The sequence below is a fragment of the Sphaerodactylus townsendi genome, linkage group LG01, assembly GCF_021028975.2.
Source record: "Sphaerodactylus townsendi isolate TG3544 linkage group LG01, MPM_Stown_v2.3, whole genome shotgun sequence".
Taxonomy (NCBI): domain Eukaryota; kingdom Metazoa; phylum Chordata; class Lepidosauria; order Squamata; family Sphaerodactylidae; genus Sphaerodactylus; species Sphaerodactylus townsendi.
The window spans coordinates 142,545,923-142,563,957 of NC_059425.1; the positions used below are offsets into that span (position 1 = coordinate 142,545,923).

The 18,035-nt window shown below is 40.9% G+C and overlaps 1 protein-coding gene across 4 annotated transcripts in view; it reads right to left on the minus strand.

Annotated features, from left to right (window-relative positions):
* SMAP1 (small ArfGAP 1) overlaps positions 1-18,035 on the minus strand; it is an 89,710-nt gene that overhangs the window by 45,082 nt on the left and 26,593 nt on the right. For 2 of the 4 annotated variants that reach the window (XM_048496242.1, XM_048496223.1), the window contains exons 2-4: positions 13,586-13,719; positions 7,715-7,800; positions 5,470-5,530 (exon numbers count right to left, since the gene is read on the minus strand). In XM_048496242.1, the coding sequence (XP_048352199.1) occupies positions 5,470-5,530; positions 7,715-7,800; positions 13,586-13,719 (281 nt within the window). Of the gene's footprint in view, positions 1-5,454; positions 5,531-7,714; positions 7,801-13,585; positions 13,720-18,035 lie in introns of all 4 variants that reach the window. The other 2 variants (XM_048496232.1, XM_048496215.1) reach the window with 1 other exon arrangement.

The window sequence follows — 18,035 nt, forward strand, 5'->3', positions numbered from 1 at the left end:
TCTCACTCATTGTTCACATTTTTCCCAATGTGGCTGCTAAAATATTAAATGTCCTGGAGCTCAGAAAGAATTCTTTCCCACGGGGTTATGGAATGAGGTAAAAAAACTCTTCTTCTTGCTCATTCTTACCAATTATTTATTTTAACAATGAAGAAGGACAATCAAGAATTCTAATTAAATGTATTTTTAAATAAAGCTCTCTATTTAAAAATAGCAAAAAAACTTGATAGATAATTAATTGCCTTACAGTCATACACTACCAAGCAAGTCATACAGACTTCTGAAGGTCTGTGTATAATAGCAATAAGCACAGAATTTTCAGCTTTATTCACAGCACTACTTGGTTTGTGTATGAACAGATCTAGCTAACACAAACAGGATCAGGTTTATTTATAAACATTTCCATAATACTTCAAAAACATATATTGACATATTTTATATCAAAAACGTATTCTAGCTGTCGTTCTCATATAAAGGAACAGACAGCAAACCATGTCATTGGTTTACATACCAACAGTTGACAGAAGTATTTTAAAAAGACTTAAAACAATTTGGTTTTCAAAATAAACTAAACGAATTTGATGAAATAAGGAAAATAACAAAAAATTGATCAGTAAAATATATAAATTACTATTAAAAATAAGAACAGAACAGGAAGTGGTTAAGAAAGAGGATTAGCTAGGCAAAAGATATAGGGAAAACATCTCATTAACAGATTGGAGTAATATCTAGAAAAAGAATTACAGGTTTACATTATCAATGAATATAAAGGAAAATTTTATCAAATTATTTAATAGATGGTACTTAACACCAAGCCGACTAGCAAAAACAGACAAAAAAGCAGACGGAAAATGTTGGAGATGTAGGAAAGGCAGAGGTAAATTTATCCACATGTGGTGGACTTGTGAAAAGATAAAGCTCTATTGGGGGAAAATTGTTGATGAAATGAATGAAGTACTGAAAACAAAGAATCCATTAAAACCAGAGATTCCCTGTTTGGGGTTGACAGAAAATAAATTAATTAAATGAAAATCTGTTCCTTTATATGACAACGTCAGCTAGAATCCAAATTGCGAAATACTGGGGCGGGGCGGGTGGTGGTGGTGGTGGAAGAAGCATCGACCATGAACCAATGGGAAAGAAAAATTAATTGAAGCAATGGAACTGGATTGATTGACATGAAGACTAACAGAGACACCGGAAAAATCTGAAATAGTATGGAAACCGTACCTAGAACACCTTAAAAGATAAACGTCCAAAATGAATACAGGGCTACCGTATATACTCATGTATAAGTCGAATTTTTCAGCACATTTTTAATGCTGAAAAAGCTCCCCTCGACTTATATGCGGGTCATTAAAATTGTTTGTGTGTTTTTACTTTGCCGGCCAGCAGGGGGCGCAGTTTTTATGCTAGTGGCACCAAAATTTCAGAGTACCCTCAGATGACACTCCTGATGATACCAGCCAAGTTTGGTAAAGTTCGGTTCAGGGGGTCCAAAGTTATGGACTCCCAAAGGAGGTGCCTCATTCCCCATTGTTTTCAATGGGAGCTAATAGTAGATGGAGCTATCCTTTTGAAGGTCCATAAGTTTGGACCCCCTGAACCAAACTTCGCCAAACCTGGCTGGTCTCATCAGGAGAGGCTCTTTATGATACCAGCCAGGTTTGGTGAAGTTTGGGTCAGGGGATCCAAAGTTATTGACCCCCAAAGGGGATGCCCCATCCCCCATTGTTTACAATGGAAGCGAATAGTAGATTTTCCATTTCTGATAATATCCCTCTTAACATCTAAGTTGGGTTACATTTGGACATACAGATGATGATGAGGAATCCAGTTTTGGAGGATTTTAACTCTTGTGTTTTAGCTTGGTTGCTGGTTGAGCTAAGGTTTTTGTACTTTTAAAGTTATTGTTGATACCATATTGTTCTTGTTGACCCTTTTTTCCACTTACAGAGCCAGTTTACTGTTTTTCTTTGAAATAAATATTCAAAAACATTTAACCTACTGATGCCTCAATTGATGTAATTTTATTGGCATCTATTTTTATTTTTGAAATTTACCAGCCGCTGCTGCATTTCCCACCCTCGACTTATACGCGAGTCAATAAGTTTTCCCAGTTTTTTGTGGTAAAATTAGGTGCCTCGACTTATATGCAGGTCGACTTATACGTGAGTATATACGGTAATTTTCTAATTTGAAACAAAATCCTTTAGTTAAAACAATAAGTCTCTTAATTTAGATATGTTATTTGTTTGAAAGGTGATGCATTAACTAGATTCATGTATGAATTTATAAATAAACAAATGTTGAATTTAAGATACAAGAATTTGATAAGAGGCAAAATCTAGCAGATGGATAGGGAGAATCTGCACATAATAAATAGTTCATTGGGTTTTTGTTTAAGTGACCAGTATCATTACCAGCATTTAATTTGTTGTTGTTGTTAATGTTCGTCAATAATTGTTTGTTGTTAATGTTTTCTATTCTAATGACTGGGTTTTCTATAGTGTATAAATATAGATTTAATAATTTAAATTCTCAATAAAAAGATATTTTAAAAAACGTATAAAAATCTGCAATGGGGGCAAATCCAGGGCTAGGACAGAGTTTTCTCCAAACTGAAAAAGATCCTCCCTGATTTTTTTTACCTGGTGTACCCCAAGAACTGTACATTTTGCACCTGTGCAGACTATACACACTGGAGAACGACAACCAAGAGCTTGTGAGGCTATCTTGAGAGATTCAAGCCACCATTTAGGATTGCCCAGACATCACCAGACAACGTTGTTCAGCCTCCATTGCCTCAGCTGAAGGGCTTAGGGTCCTTTACAAAGCACTGAATGAAAGCTGATTAGCCCGATGTTCTGTAAAGTACCCTAAACAGCAAATTCCACAGAAGATTCTAAGTGAGGTAGGAGATCCTGGTAATGTCATTAGTGCTTGCCTAGACAGTCTAAAATGGAGGTCAAGATCTTAGTCAGCATTCAGAACCACAAGCGAAATGCATGGTCTCCACCATGAAGTGGCAGGAAAAAGCAGGGGAAGCCAAGGAAAGCAGCACCCTAGGAGGTAGAAGATGAAACAAAACTGGAACCAAAAGATGGATGGAAGAATCAGGAGGGAGAAGCAGGAGCAGAAAAGGGGAAGGAACAAGGAGCAGGAGCAGATCCCAGGAGGTGAGTAACTAAAAGAAGGTAGGAAGCAATTTGCCTGGCCTTCTATCTGCACAAGATACTAAGTAAGAAAGACTGCATCAGGGTCACCTTTTCCTGACTCCTCTCTGAGCTGTATCATCTTTACTACTATTTTCATCTTTTCATGCTGTGTGTTACTTCCTACTCACCTTACTGGATGACTCTGAAACTGTAACATGCTCCAGAACAGCTGGTGTGTATAACTGGTTAAAGCAGGGATCACTAGCATGGCATCTGTGGGTGGTGCCCAGTAAGTATTCTGATTGGCCACTGGAGCTTTGATTGGATGGTCAGATTAAAAAAAAAACATTGCTTCTACCAGCGATAATTTCTGGGGAAATAGTGGTCTGAACAGCAGCACTAGTGAAATGCCCTGAGACTCATCTCACTGTGTGACATTTGAAGAGAGAAACATTGGCTGAGAAAGATTAGTTATTTTCCTTTCACCTCTCCCAGAAAGGGAGACTGAATATGACACATGAATCCTTGCAGACTTGATAGGGAGCCATGGGCATCTGCTCCCACCATGAACGGTGAGACAACTTCAGGCTATTACAGCCCATAAGACCTGCCACCCCCTTTTAATTTTTTTACTTCTTTTTTTCTCTTCAATTTATTTTACTATATGAACATTTCTTTCTGAAAACTGAAAATTATGTGTTCAAAAAATTACAGAATTTCAAGATAAATGTGAAGTATATCACTTATTTTAAAAGGAGTAGAGAAGAAGGCTATTGAAACGACATATATGAATTATTAACAACATTCTTGATGTATTGAAAAATTTTTAAAAGGGGAAAACATTTAAAATTATTATGGATAGAGGATCATAATAGATGGACTCAATTCCTCCTCAGGCAGATGGTAAAGTGACCAAAATTCCTCAGCAGTGGGGTAAAAAGGCAGGCGCATGGGAGTGAGTAATCGCCACATTCCTGTTTTGTTTGTGTTGTTTTTTCCCCCGTTTTGCATAAGTACCCCCAAGCATGGGGGGGGCATTAGGTGGAAGTCAGTTGTGTGTGGTGATTGGCTGGAAGTGAGATCACCACCATGGCTACCCTTTCATTTAATAGGATTTACTTTATTGATGCTCAGTCTTTCTCCCCAATGGGGACGCAAAGTGGCTTTCATGAACCTCTTCTCCTTCATTTTATCCTAAGTACTATCCTGTGAGGTAGGTTAGCAAAATTTCACTTCTGATGTATCAAGTAGAAATTGAACCAAACAATACATTCATACAGTAGACAAGAGGTTAATTTTTTTCCTCATACAGAGACTAACAGTTATGTTAGAAACAGTAGCCACTGCCAACCAGAAACCAGTGCCAACACTGGAAAGGCCTGTATGCTGACTGTATCATTTGAACTCATGAAGCTGCACTGTACTGAGTCAAAGCATCAGCTCACCTATTTTAGCACTGTCTACTCTGGATGGGAGTACTTAGATCTGATGTGATCCTCTTAGCTGGAGATACCAGCGACAGTGTACTTCTGCATGCAAAGCATATGGTTTAAAACCAAGTTAAGACCTTTCAAATCTGTAACTGAACCTGGTTCTGAACACTGTTAAACTACATGTACTGTTATAAACCTTCAACAGCAGGTTTTGTGCAAGCTAATTCCTCTCCTTTTTCCCTAACAGGCTTCCTGATTGAGAAATCCCAGCTGTTCCCTTTGACCAGCAGCAGAGCAGGTCTAGACTGCAGTATGTATGAGCTCCTACCTTAATACTGCTGGCCATTTTTTCACTATCATCCCTGTGCTACTTATACAACTTTCCCTCTTGACAATCCATCACAGACATCCAGCGGTCAGATCAATGACTACAATGGGATTTAATTTTGGATTTAAATCATTAGCTTTCTTCAGGAGCAGTCACCTCTCTCAGCCCTGGCCATTTCAGCTGGCAAAAATAAGTTGTCATTTAGCGTGGACTACAGAAATACCAACAATGAAGGAATATTTATCTGCACCCTCCTACTTAGTTCTATACTAATTTAATAGGCAAGGTTCTCTATTTAACATGCGGATCACTCACAACCAATTCTCTTAGAGATAATGAAGGGCACTTTTGCCAGTCCTCTATACTAAATTCTCTTTTTCTTGCTAATTTACAGCCAGTCCTTTACTGTGCATTTAATATATGTATATACAGTATTTTTCATCAAAAAAAAGTACATACAGCATTATAGTCTGTGTGGCAATTAAATTTCCTTATGAACAAATTAAGAGAAATTCAGAAAAAGGAATGGGCTTACGTTGCTGACACTGACCGCATTTTTGTCATAGTATTTCTTCTTCTCATATTTATCCCTGATAAAAAATTCCACAGCTCTGAGATCAGATAACTTAAGGAAAAGACAGAAAATGACAAAAAAACACCAGAGGGTTTATGGAGCAGAGCATTTAATTCCTAGATTACATTCCAGATAAGAGCTGTAAAGACAAAAGTGGATTCTCATACAAGTTCTGCTTTAATTAGTACTATAGCAAGATCCCTGTTCACTGCTCCATTTCACACAGAATATCTGCATCTTAAAATGAATAAGAAAATGACCATTAGACACTTACTGCGAGGGTCCTTTTCTTCTGAGTGAAGGAGGACATCTCCTTATTGTGGCCGTGTCCCACCGGCTTGCCGGAGAGGCAGGAAGTAAATTTCATCTTCCTGTTTCCCGGGGGAGACCCCTCCTTCTTCCTCAGTTTTGGATACTTCTGACAAGCAGTGCAGATAAATAGTACCCCCTCAGAACCCCAACAGGAACTCGATAGGAAAGAGAGTAAGGAGATGAGGGGAGAGGAACAGATCCCCCACCAGGCTGCAACCTGAGTAACTTTACAGGAAACTGAACAAACAAGACAACTGTTCCTAGCCCCAACAAGACATCCCCCCAAGAAACTAACAACTTCCCCCCCCCCCCCCCACCTTTTCTTTGTCTGTGAGGCAGGCGAGATGTCCTCCTTCGCTCAGAGGAGAAGGACCCTTCAATGTAAATGTCTAATTGTCATTCTCCCCTGAGCAGGAGGACATCTCCTTATTGTGGGACCTTCTAAAGCAATTTCCCTTAAACAGTTGGGACAGGTTGTGAAGCCAGCACGTGCTGAAAGACCCTGCAGCTGAAGTTTGCGTCTGCTGCACTGTACGTGTCCACCGTGTAATGCCTGATGAAGGTAGATATCAAGGACCACATGGCTGCTCTGCAAATCTCCAACACCAAAGTGTCGCCAGCAAATGCTGTGCTGGTTGCTGCTGCCCAAACTGAGGGTGCCATGATGCCCCCGAGGGTGCCATGATGACCTCCGCTATGCATTCCCTCAGGCACCACCCAATGGCATGGCTGGAGATCCCTTTCCCCTTGTTGGGAGGGGTCAGTGAGATGAACATGGCGACCGTGAGCCTTATCACTTTCATTCATAGAATGCAAGCCTTAAGGGTCCTCCTTACATCTAGGGTGTGCCAAATCCTTTCTTCACAGTGCTGAGGGTTAGAGAAAAGGGTGTGCGGGTAAACCTCTTCCTGCCTATGGAACCTGGAGTCCACCTTGGGATGGAAGAGTGGATTTGTGAAGAGAACCACCTTATCCTTGTGGAAGCCACAAAGGGGCTTTAGAGGCAAGGAAGAAACTGAGGAAGGAGGAGGGGTCTCCCATGGGAAACAGGAAGCTGAAGTTTACTTCCTGCCTCTCTGGCAAGCTGGTGGAAAATGCCCACAATAAGATATCCTCCTGCTCAGGGGAGAAAAGTGGTTGCACCATAAACACTGGTAACCAGAAGATGAATATCTTTCATTTTACCTCAACGTCTATTAAAGTTCAACTGGGGTGTGCATCTTTTATAGATCAACACAAATTCATCTGTGCTGTAGGTGCAGTCAACTCTGTGCAATTAAATCTTTCGATACTTGCATTTTTCTGTACAGTCATCTTTAGCTACTATTTTAAGTTCTTGCTCCAACTTGCAATGGAAAGGAAATGGGCAGATAAGAAAGCCTGTTATGAGCATGGTCATTACAAGCACAGTCAGGATTTGAAGGATTGCATGGCTTAGCTCTTAAGGGCTCAGGCACTCCCAAAACTTACCTCTACCCTCACATTCGGTGCAGCACTGGAATAGCAGTTTCCGTTCCTTAACCTCCATTTATTCAGCACAAGCATTGGGCCAGACATAGCATAGGTCAGATTATCTCCCAAAGAAGTAAATCTACAGTACAGTCAGAAGTTAGTGTTTCTTGGCCTCAACCCCTGCTTATCCAAACATTCTCTCCACGTGTGCACAAAAGTCACAGTTAGTATTATCTGGGTGATTGGTACCTTTGAATTTTATCTTTTCTGATCTACATGAAAATAATATTACAATTCATGGTACCTTATTCCACTGGTTTTTAACTCAGCTTTTCAACTTAGCCTTTCAGTGACTCTGTAGTGCATATATCTGAAAATCATTGCCATGTATGGAATAAATCACAGAACACCTAAAATGCTCCAAACAAGTCCCAGTTCGGTAAGCTACAAAGGATACTGATCTGTTTGAGGTCTTCGAAAGTTCTCTGGTAGATTAGCTTCATAAAGTAATCTTGCCTTGGTATTTCCCATCTCCTGCATGCACTGTAAGAAATGACAAAAGAAATACACTGACTGTTTTAACACTTAGTTGAACATATTTTACTGTAACATATAACATGCAATTTTAAGTATGCTTACTTAACAGTAATCCCCATCAGAATCAACAGAACTTCTACCGGTAAGCATCCCAGTAAACAGTCTTTTAAAACATATATTCAAGTCACTACTTTTGTTAGTCAACTACCCCCAACTGCTGTCAACATAATCATGTTCTGCTTTTAGCGATTTACTTTTATGTGAAATATATTCTGTAGAAACAGCAACAGCTACACAGGGCAAAAATATTTCATAAAGTTTGAAGGAGCTAAAGTACGTATCTTGACTCCTTGTTATACATTAAAGAATGGCAGAAATTTCATTGCAGAGTTCAACACTGCTATAAAAGGCAACCAAGACAACAACAAAAATTATTTTATGTGAAAGACAGCCGTTTTGTCAGTATCTGCTTTCCACTTTACTATTCCCTCCTGGTTTTGCTTTTAACAGCAAGAAACACTTTTTAAAATTAAGAATATGATTACAACAATAGACTAAGGCTACTCTCACATCTCATCACTCCTCCTCCAAGTCTGTACCCCATCCAAAGGAGACCTGGTTGCACCGACTTGGGACTCCTTGACCTTTAGATCCCACTGCTGAATGTGAGGTCTGTATATAAAACATTTACTACCACTCAGGATTCAATCCCGGATGAGCAGGCTGACCTGACCTGCATTACAGAGGCCTGGCTGGATGAGACTGAGGGTATAAATCTGACCCAGCTCAGTCCTCCAGGTTTCTTTCCACTCATTAACGATTCAAATGGTTTGTAGATAATTTGTGCTAAAAGTGGACATAGATTGCATTGAGGAGTTGTGACTCTTTATTGTAGGGTATAAATTATTTAGCGCCCTCGACAAACTTTTAGATGGCGGTGCTGAAAAAATCATGTAAGAGTTCACAGGAGTGTGAAAGGATGAGATCACAGCCAAATGGACCTTTATAGAGCTAGTCCCTAACCCGCTGACTTTTAAGGGGATTTAATACTCAAATAATAGTCTGTAGTGGGCAAGCCGTTGGATACTCATCCTGACTGATGACCCACTTCATGAAACGTGACCACTTCACAGAGTATGACTTGCACATAAAAAGTTTACAAGCAGCCATTAAGACCTCAACTACCTAGTCTGGCAAGTGGTTTATGGCTGGACTAACTATGTAGTGATGCTACATCACAGTGAACCAGAATCCCTATGCTGAAGAGGTCTTCTCTCTCTGGAAGAAGGCTGACATTTCCCCAAGCTAATTGCCAAATTGTGGGGATTTCTTTGGCCAGCACAATGCTATGACAATGCAGGTTTTCTTGTAGCCTTCAATTTGCCTAGAACCAGAGGTGGGATCCAACCAGTTCTCACCACTTCTCTAGAAGTGGTTACTAATTTTTTCTGAGTGCCGAGAAGGGTTTACTAAAGCAACCTCCCTGCCCAATAGGGACTGGAGGTGCGTGTGTGCGGCGGCGCCACTGTTTGAATCCCACCACCATCGGAACCTGTTATTAAAATGTTTGGATCCCACCACTGCCTAGAACCCTGTGTTACAATGGGAAAGGGAGAAAAGAATAGAATAGGCATCTCGATGAATGGAATTAGAAAGTGTTGCCTAATAATTCCCTGCTCACTCCAGTCCTGGAACAAAACTGTGTGCACTTGGTGATCTGCGCTATGGCAAAGAGGTCTATATGTGGTGCCCCCAAGTCTATGAATATGGGGATTCAATACAGAAGGATCATGGTTGTAGACTCTTTGTTCAACACTTCTGCTGCCATGGTATCCTCTCCTGCCACAAATAGCAGACAGGGAGATGTCATGCTGCATGGCCCACTGCCATATTTGTGAGGTCTCTCTGCTGTGGCAATAAGAAGATGCTTTCCCTCAATAGTAGCTGAAAGAGAGGCAAGAAAGTTATCTAATGGCTCTGAATTCTAACAGGCTGATGTGCATCCTAGACTCAGCCTATGACCATTGTCTCCATATTTGCAAGGAAGTACACATGGCTCCCCAGACCTTTAACAAGGCATCTGTGAATATCATTAAATCATAAGAAAATGTACCCAGCCCTATTCCCTTAAGTAAGTTCTCAAGTCTGGTCCACCATGTAAGAGATTTGAGCATAGATCTAAAGATGGAAAATTTGTACCCCTGGGGATCCACATTAATAGTTAGTATACAAATGAACCAATTTGTGCCTCATGTTCCATCTGGCATATGAGCTCACTGCTGTGATGGAGGCCATTAAACCACATAGCTTCTGGATGTACAGGGCCTTCTGGAGTCTTTGTTTATTAAACTTGGCTACCCGTGTTTGAATGGAGCACACTCTCTGGAGGAACAAATATGCCCTGTGGGACCCTGAGCCTAGGACTGCTCCAATGAAGTCTATATACAATGTAGGCCCGTGGTGGCGAACCTTTGGCACTCCAGATGTTATGGACTACAATTCCCATCAGCCCCTGCCAGCATGGCCAATTAATGACCAAATCAAAGGTACCTAGAATGTCCTGAGCTAGTGTTAAGTCATTTAGTAAAGACTGCTAAGAAGTTCTCACAAAAAACTAATTATGAAGATAAGGGCACATTCAGTAGCATTTCAAGTTCAATTATGCAACTACTGCAGACATATTTAGTGAAGATCTAAGGAGTTGTAAAAAGCACAAATAGTAGTACAGTGTATTGGTAATGGTTCCCACCATACTTAAATCTTAGGAACCTTTTGTGTGACTTATAAATCAAAATATGGACATTTGTGCCTTTTAAATTAAGAATGGCAACCCAAAGATTTTCCAAGAATAGTAGAAGTATGTCAGAAACGAAGAAGGTGAAATTTAGGCACCCTGAGAAGCTTACTCAGTTGTCTTAGGTCCAATGTTGAACTCTTTCCTACCCTTTTTATTTATGACGAAATATCTAATATAAAAGCCTTTATTCAAACAGAGGTGATACCTCATTTTCCAAAAGAGCAGAAATCTCCCCTGTCAATAGAGGTGAGGTCACCTGTGGTAGAAGAGGTAGAGAAAAAGTCCGGCCTAGATTCTAAATTGTAAATTATATCCAAATTTTATTCTTGTTAATAGCCAAGTGTCATTAGTAAGAGCCCCCATTGGATGGCAATGGAAGATACCAAGATTTAAGCCACCTGTTTGCCATGGAAACTCACTGGGTGACCTTGGCCCTGTTATTCTCAGCCTAACTGATCTTACAGGGATGTTGAGGATAAAATGCAAAAGAGAATGATGTAAGCAGTTCAGGGACCCTATTATGGAGAAAGGCAGGGTACAAAAGAAATAAATAAATAACATAATTTACTATGCAATCCAAAAATCAGAGAAAGGGGCTAAAGTTGGGGAGAGGTGTTTTCTTCCTTTCTTCTAGTGCCCGTGCCGCTGATTCCCCCTTTGGAGTCAGCGGCCCAGCGTGTCGCTGCTGTTGGCCACTGTTCTACTCCCCCCCCACCCCAATTCGGATTGGGCTGCCTAAAAAGGGTTGGCAGGTGATAAAAAGTTGGTGGGTGGGGAGAGTGGGGAGCAGGAAAAGGTGAAAGGATGGGGATTAACAGAAAGAGGGAAAGCAGATAAATTGTGGGGAAGGAGATATAGGAAAAAAATAAGGTCGTCCCCCCCGTAAGTCCTTGCTGGTTTCCTACTACACAATTGGGCTCTGCCTAGAAGCCAGCATTTTGCAACTTGGCCACAGTTGTCCCAGGTAGAAGTTGCCAGGGAGAGGAAAAGCTGAAAACAGGAAACAGATAAAGGTGTGCTGGCTGGTGGGTGACAAAAAGAGAAAGAAACAGAAAAAGGTTATGGGGCTTTCAGGGAAGAGAAAATAATAATCGTCCTGAAAAAAACCTGAAAGTCCCCCCACTGTATATCATAATAGCTTCTCTTCCGCACCTATCCCAAAAGCCTAATGTTGTTGCCTCAACCACCACCAGCAAGAATTTGACAATGAACGCAATATTACGTAAACCTGGTAAAATATTTGTTTATTTGAAAAAGTTTATTACATGTTTTCACATGCATATTGGGTCCTGACCTAGAAACACTGGACTCTACTCTAAAGACAGGTGCTTCCACAGAGAGGCTGGGTCAGAGGATATCTGACAACAGGACAAAGGAAGGAGGGGGATGGACTCTTAAAGGAGGGAAAAAAACAAAAGAAGCTGAAGAATTTTCCTGTGGAGACTGAGAAAGACAGTTGGTGGAAGAGTGGCCATCTTCGGACACGGGCCTTCACCCTGAGTGTTCGTGGGACTTCTGCCATGACTGTGAGGAAAAGTGGCAAGGCAACCTGTCTGCAATTTGAGAGTCAGAACCCAAAAACTAAAGTGATTTCCTTCTCTTTTCACCCTGACTTTGGAATTGCTTGATTTAATTTTAATGCACCCTGTTTTGCTTAAAACTCCCAGTTCTGAATCCATTGTTTCTCCACCTTTCAACAAAAGTTATTTAAGTGCTGTTCTGGTTTTGAACAGGCCATTCACAATTCTATGACCACTAACATTGCCCTTTTAAAACTAAAACTGTTACAATGATACAGATCCAATGAAGTCAAAAATTCTGTCCAGCTTTTAAAGAAGGAGTTCATAAAATCTAAGCACAAAGCGAAGTGTTTTATATAGGGAAGGTTTCAGATTGACATCCAAATAACTAGTTACAATGAAACATGAAGAAATGAAAATGTCTTCTTTTTTTTAAGGTGGGGATCGGGAAGGAGCGATTTTCACAAATACGACAAAAAACTTTCCTCTGTTACAGCTATGGATGACTAAAAAAAGAATGGAAAAGAATGGCACCAATCAGACTCAGAAAAGTCACAAATAAATGAAAGGGTATAGGGGAGTTGTGCACATTTCATATCCCTTGAAAGTGGACTTCAACCTGAAAATATTTGGGGGCAAGAAATCAGTGCACTACTCATTTAAGTGGCAAGTAGGTTTTTCATTTAATACAATAATGCTTGACACATGGGGCTGACAAATATTGTACTCATGAAATGCTTGACTGCATGAAGCATTTATCACACAAAGCACCTGTAAGCAGCCTTCACGAGACAGTCGCATCATGAAAAACAGAAATCCACGTGAGGAAAGCAACATCAGTAATGGTTGCACAGTGCACTCCACACCAGTATACTTAATTTAAATGGGTTGTAGCCACCGAACCACAGGCCTGCAGTTGCAGAACTAGACATTCTCCTCTGTCCCTGCCATGACAACCCACTCCCAACCCAAAGGCTGCCTCTAGCATTCAGCAGAGACACATAAATACTGATGGGCACAAAGGGTTTGTAGGGTGTGGAGGGATCTGGAAAAACCAATTCCCTCTTCAGAGGATGGCAGACGCACCCTTCTGTCAACAGAAAACACATGAACACACAAAGCAGCTTTATACTAAATCAAACTTTTTGGTTCATCAAGGTCAGTACTGTGTACTCAGAGTGGAAGAATTCTCCAGAGTCGCAGGTACAGTTCTTTCATATCACCCATTACCTGATCAGCTCAGTGGGAGATACTGGGGATTGAACCTGAGACCTTCTATATGCTAAGCAAATGCTCTTCCTCTGACCCAAAGTCCCTGAAGCACTGCAGGTTTATTGTTCTAACATGAAGGATCCCTTTGCTTTTTTATGAATGAAAATGATACCCTATACCAATTAGGACTGTTCAATCAGATCTTTCCAAATCCCCCCCCCCCCCCCCCGGCCAGCCCAAAATAACTTCATGGTACTTTTACCTGTATTTGTTCTGGTGTCCATTGGTCCAAATTGACAGATTTGACCCTGGATATATGAACACCCAAATTTCGATGTATACCAGCACATCTGATACAAATAAAGACACCCGTGTTCCAGGAAGCCCATCGTGGACCTAAGGGAGTAAAAAGATTAAAATAATTCAAGATCTGCCAGGACTTAATTTGTTTTCTAGGACAACTTGATACCGAGCCCTCATGGTTGACAAAGGCTATAATTCAGACAATCCACTGCTTGTGTGTGAACAGAACCAGAAACTACTGCTCACTTGAAGGGAGTGACATTTCAAAAATCCAGAGAGAAGACAGGAAATGCACCAAAATAAAACTCTACCAAAAGACATTTTCAATAGCTTCTCCAGTTATCGTTATTTAGATTTCTCTTCCATTCAAAACAAAATTGTCAAAATATAATAAATGCTACCCCCATCAGAATAAAATTCAATCCAAATAGAAAGATTCACAGTAAAAGCATTCTTAACCAGCACCTGGTCAACTGGCATACCCAACATTTAGGGGCCCACCTGAGTCACATGTCTCCCATTTGCTTGGTAATGCTGCCCTTTGGTTACCATCCAAAATATTGCTGTGGGGTAAAACAGGGCAGCAGTACCAAGCATTGGCCACTGGAGCAGGTTTCAGGTCCCAGCCAAGTTTTGAGTGTGGCTGCTACCAGGACAGTGCTACCGCCCTCTCACCCACTAGCTTTGTTAACTGACATATTTGGTAAACTGGCCACCCCCATTCTCCCTGTGAATGCCAGTTAACCAAAGTCCATACTTTTGAAGGATGCTTTAACACAGTAGACCCCCAACATGGTATATACTAACTGTGTTTTAGAAAATGGGCACTGCCAACTGGGGCTTACTAAGTTTTTGAGGTCTATGGTAGAATGCAAACAGAGGCTTTGTGTAAAGTACTGTACCCGTGAAGATAGTGGAGTGATATTCTAAAAATACAGCTTATAGCAAAATGACAAGCAAAGGTTGTTCTTCAGATAATTGGTGCTAAAGTACACAGACCAGCCATTACATATACACGGGCTAATTACTCCCAGTAGTGGCTATTTTCATAAAGTGATTCCATTGCCTGCAATTGTGTTTGGAGACAGGCATTTTGAGGTCTTGCAGTGGAATGGAGAAAAATTACTTAACCCATGTGCTTCACATGAGCAGCTTACTACATTTAGATAAAATTGCTCCTTCTTGTGGTTACGCAAATCTCCTTTTGATGATTACTATGTCTGCACCAGCACTTACTCTAACAAAGTGGCAAGTCCCCTGAGGTATGAGCTAGTACAGTGGATTAGAGCCAGGGGAACTCAGTTCAAATCCTGAAGTTCATGAAGGTTAACCGTGATGTTTGAATCGACATGCAGGATTAAACAGTTTGTTTCTTACCCTCCAGCTCCAAGATTTTTAATCAAGGTTTAACCCTGGTTCAGATCCAAGGTAGTAAAGAAAAAACTACCTCCAATTGAGTTGTGTGCCTGCAGTAATATTCCATAGATTATTCTACAGATTATTCTGTGGTGGTGGGCAAGTAAATTCATGATGCTGGCAGGGGATGATGGGAACTGTAGTCCATAACACCTGGAGGGCCACAAGTTTGACGCCTAGGGCCTTGCTTCATCTAACCCAGCCCTGGCTGCAGCATAAATATTTTGTGCCTATGAGCTTTCCTTGGGGGGTGGGGGGGAGGAGGATTTTATCCTTCTACCCCAGTGCCCACACCACTGATTGCCTCTTTGGAGACAGTGCAGTAGTGGCACCTCTTACCACCCGTCCCCTCCCACCTCGTATTGGTCTGTTAAGTCCCCCATGAGAAGGGACTGGCAATGTTAGCAGCTCTGGAAAAATTTAATCTTACTGCATGTAATTCATATTTCAAGTCTGGGTGTTTCTATTTCAGTATTAATTGGTGCTGAATGTACAATGCTAAAGAATCCCAAAATAAGATTGACACCTTCATGTAAAAGATGACATGTCTGCAAGTTGCTAGTGAATGGTTATAAATCATCAATTTAGAAACAAAGTGGCTTTTCATGTCCAACCCTCTGGCAAGTTTTTCAATAACTTTTTAGGATTCACAATTAATATGTGTGAATAACCTTTCAATCAGGAATGAAAAGTCAGGAACATCATCAAAGCCGGGCAAGTAAATTCATATTAGAAACCCAGGGAAATCATGCTTAAATGTAAAGCTAATCCCTTTGGCTATGTAGTAAGAAGTGTAAATGGAAATTGCTGAAACTTCCAAAAAGAGCTGTTGCAATTAGTACCTTGACCAAATTGTTTTAGAGCTAAATAAGATTTCAACAAAGACTCTGTCATCATAAGAGAGGTGAGTACCCAGCTTGCTGGGGTAAAGTGTAGGTGAATGGGGTAGGCAATGACAAACCACCTTGTAAACATGGTCTACCTAGATGTGATGTCACCCCTTGAGTCAGTATCCACCTGTGCTTGAGCAGGGTACTACCTTTACCTTTTAATTGATTATTTGGTTTCCTTTGTTCTTTTAAGGCAAGTATAAAATATTTTAAGATCATATTAAGCAAGTAAAAAGCAAAATATTTAAACATGCACCCAAGCAACATAAATGAAGGACTTTAGAAAATGCTGACTGGACAACCAAGAGTGGCAGTTGCATTCAACTGCTGAAGCAGCAAATCTGTACATGTAAAGCTGCCTATAGCAGAACTAATGGGGAAAAGCAATAATGCACTCCTATGAGTACTTACTCCAATCTAAACTGACTGAAACCAATGGGTTTAAACTAGAGTATCTCTGTGTAGGGTTGCAATGAATTCATTCTAAGCATGTAAAGAAGCACCAAAACTCAGAACCTGAATGTGGATCTTCAGGATCAGAATTTTAATAATTTGGAACTTCACTGAAGCCAATAAGAGGAAGCCTTCTGAGCAGTGCCGGCAGTCAAAAAGGGACGAGCAGACAGGCAAACTGGGCCACTGTGCAGGTAGTGAAGGAACACCTCCACCAACACTCTGCGGTGCTGCTTCGTCATACCAGTGCTGAACAAAGCAGAAAAGGCAACATTTTTGGGGTGGGAACTCAAAAAATTGATCGTGATTCTTTCATCCTAATTAGAATCCCAGGCTTTCCAGATAGCCCAGAATTATAATTTATCAGTTTCGTCAGCATGGCCAATTGGCCATGCTGGTAGGGGCTGATGGGAATTGTAGTTCCTGAACATCTGGAGAGCCACAGGTTCCCTACCCCTGACCTACACCCTTGTTTTAGGGTACCACAGTGGGCACAGGTAGCATCCCTGAACCTTCCCCATGAACCAGTCTTCTCACATTTTATACTGCTGGCACATTCTCTTCTGAAAACAGTAATTGCTTAGCAGAACCAATAGGAAAAAAATGAAGCTCACTTACCACCCCTCTCAGAGTATACCAAGTCTATAATTCTACTACAGAGATTTAACAAACCTTATCTGGCTTAATAAATCTCAGAAGGGCCCTAAATGGAATGCTAACATTTCCTGTTAATCTATTAATTTGCTAATCCTTACAGTCCAATTTGTGGGGGGGGGGGGAAGGGGGCTGAAGCCGCATTGGAGGCAGTGGAAGGGTTGTGTCAGTGCCCATGCCACCAGTGTTGTGTAAACTGGACGCCAGTGCCGAGGGAAATACTTCATCAGCTGGCCACAGCAGCATGCAAGCCACCACTGTAAATACTCAAGCTGATATGGAGGGGGGGCATTTCAGGGGCTTTCCCAGGGTGGAGCCAACTTTAGTTGCCTCCCAATTTTCGACCCGGGAACACCCCCCTTCAGTGGCACAGACTTATTTCATGCCTCGGGGACACCACAGGTAATGAATTCAAAAGTCAATTACAAACTTCCACAAACAGTTTTAGGGCATAATATATACTCTGACCTGGGGTTCCTTGAAAAGATTCAACAACATTAAGTTTCGCCCAACAACAAATGCTTGTATACTTTTGTAGTTTTAAAAGAGAGCTGTAACACTATCTTTCCAAAAGTGGAATGGTAATGAAAACAAGTCCACTGGGCAAAACCTGCCTCAGATAATCCCAGAATGCTTCATTGATGCATATTAATTGCTCTTTCCAATTCCATCTAACCATGACAGAAAAAGACACACTAGTTATTTTCACACATCCATTGTTATATTCCTTGTTCTGTAATTTGAATATATGACTACATCAACTAGAGTACACACTTCACTTGGTCTTCACAAGTGATGCGCTTCAGACTAAAAAAAACATATTTCATTGTACGATAGAGCCCGTATGGTACAGTGCTTACAGGGCTGGACTTGGACCTAAGACACTCAGGTTCAAATCCCCACTCTGCCTGGACGCTTGCTGGTGATAACTGGCCAATCAGTCTCAGACTAACCAATCTCATAGGGAAATTATAAGGATAAAATGGAAAAAGGGGA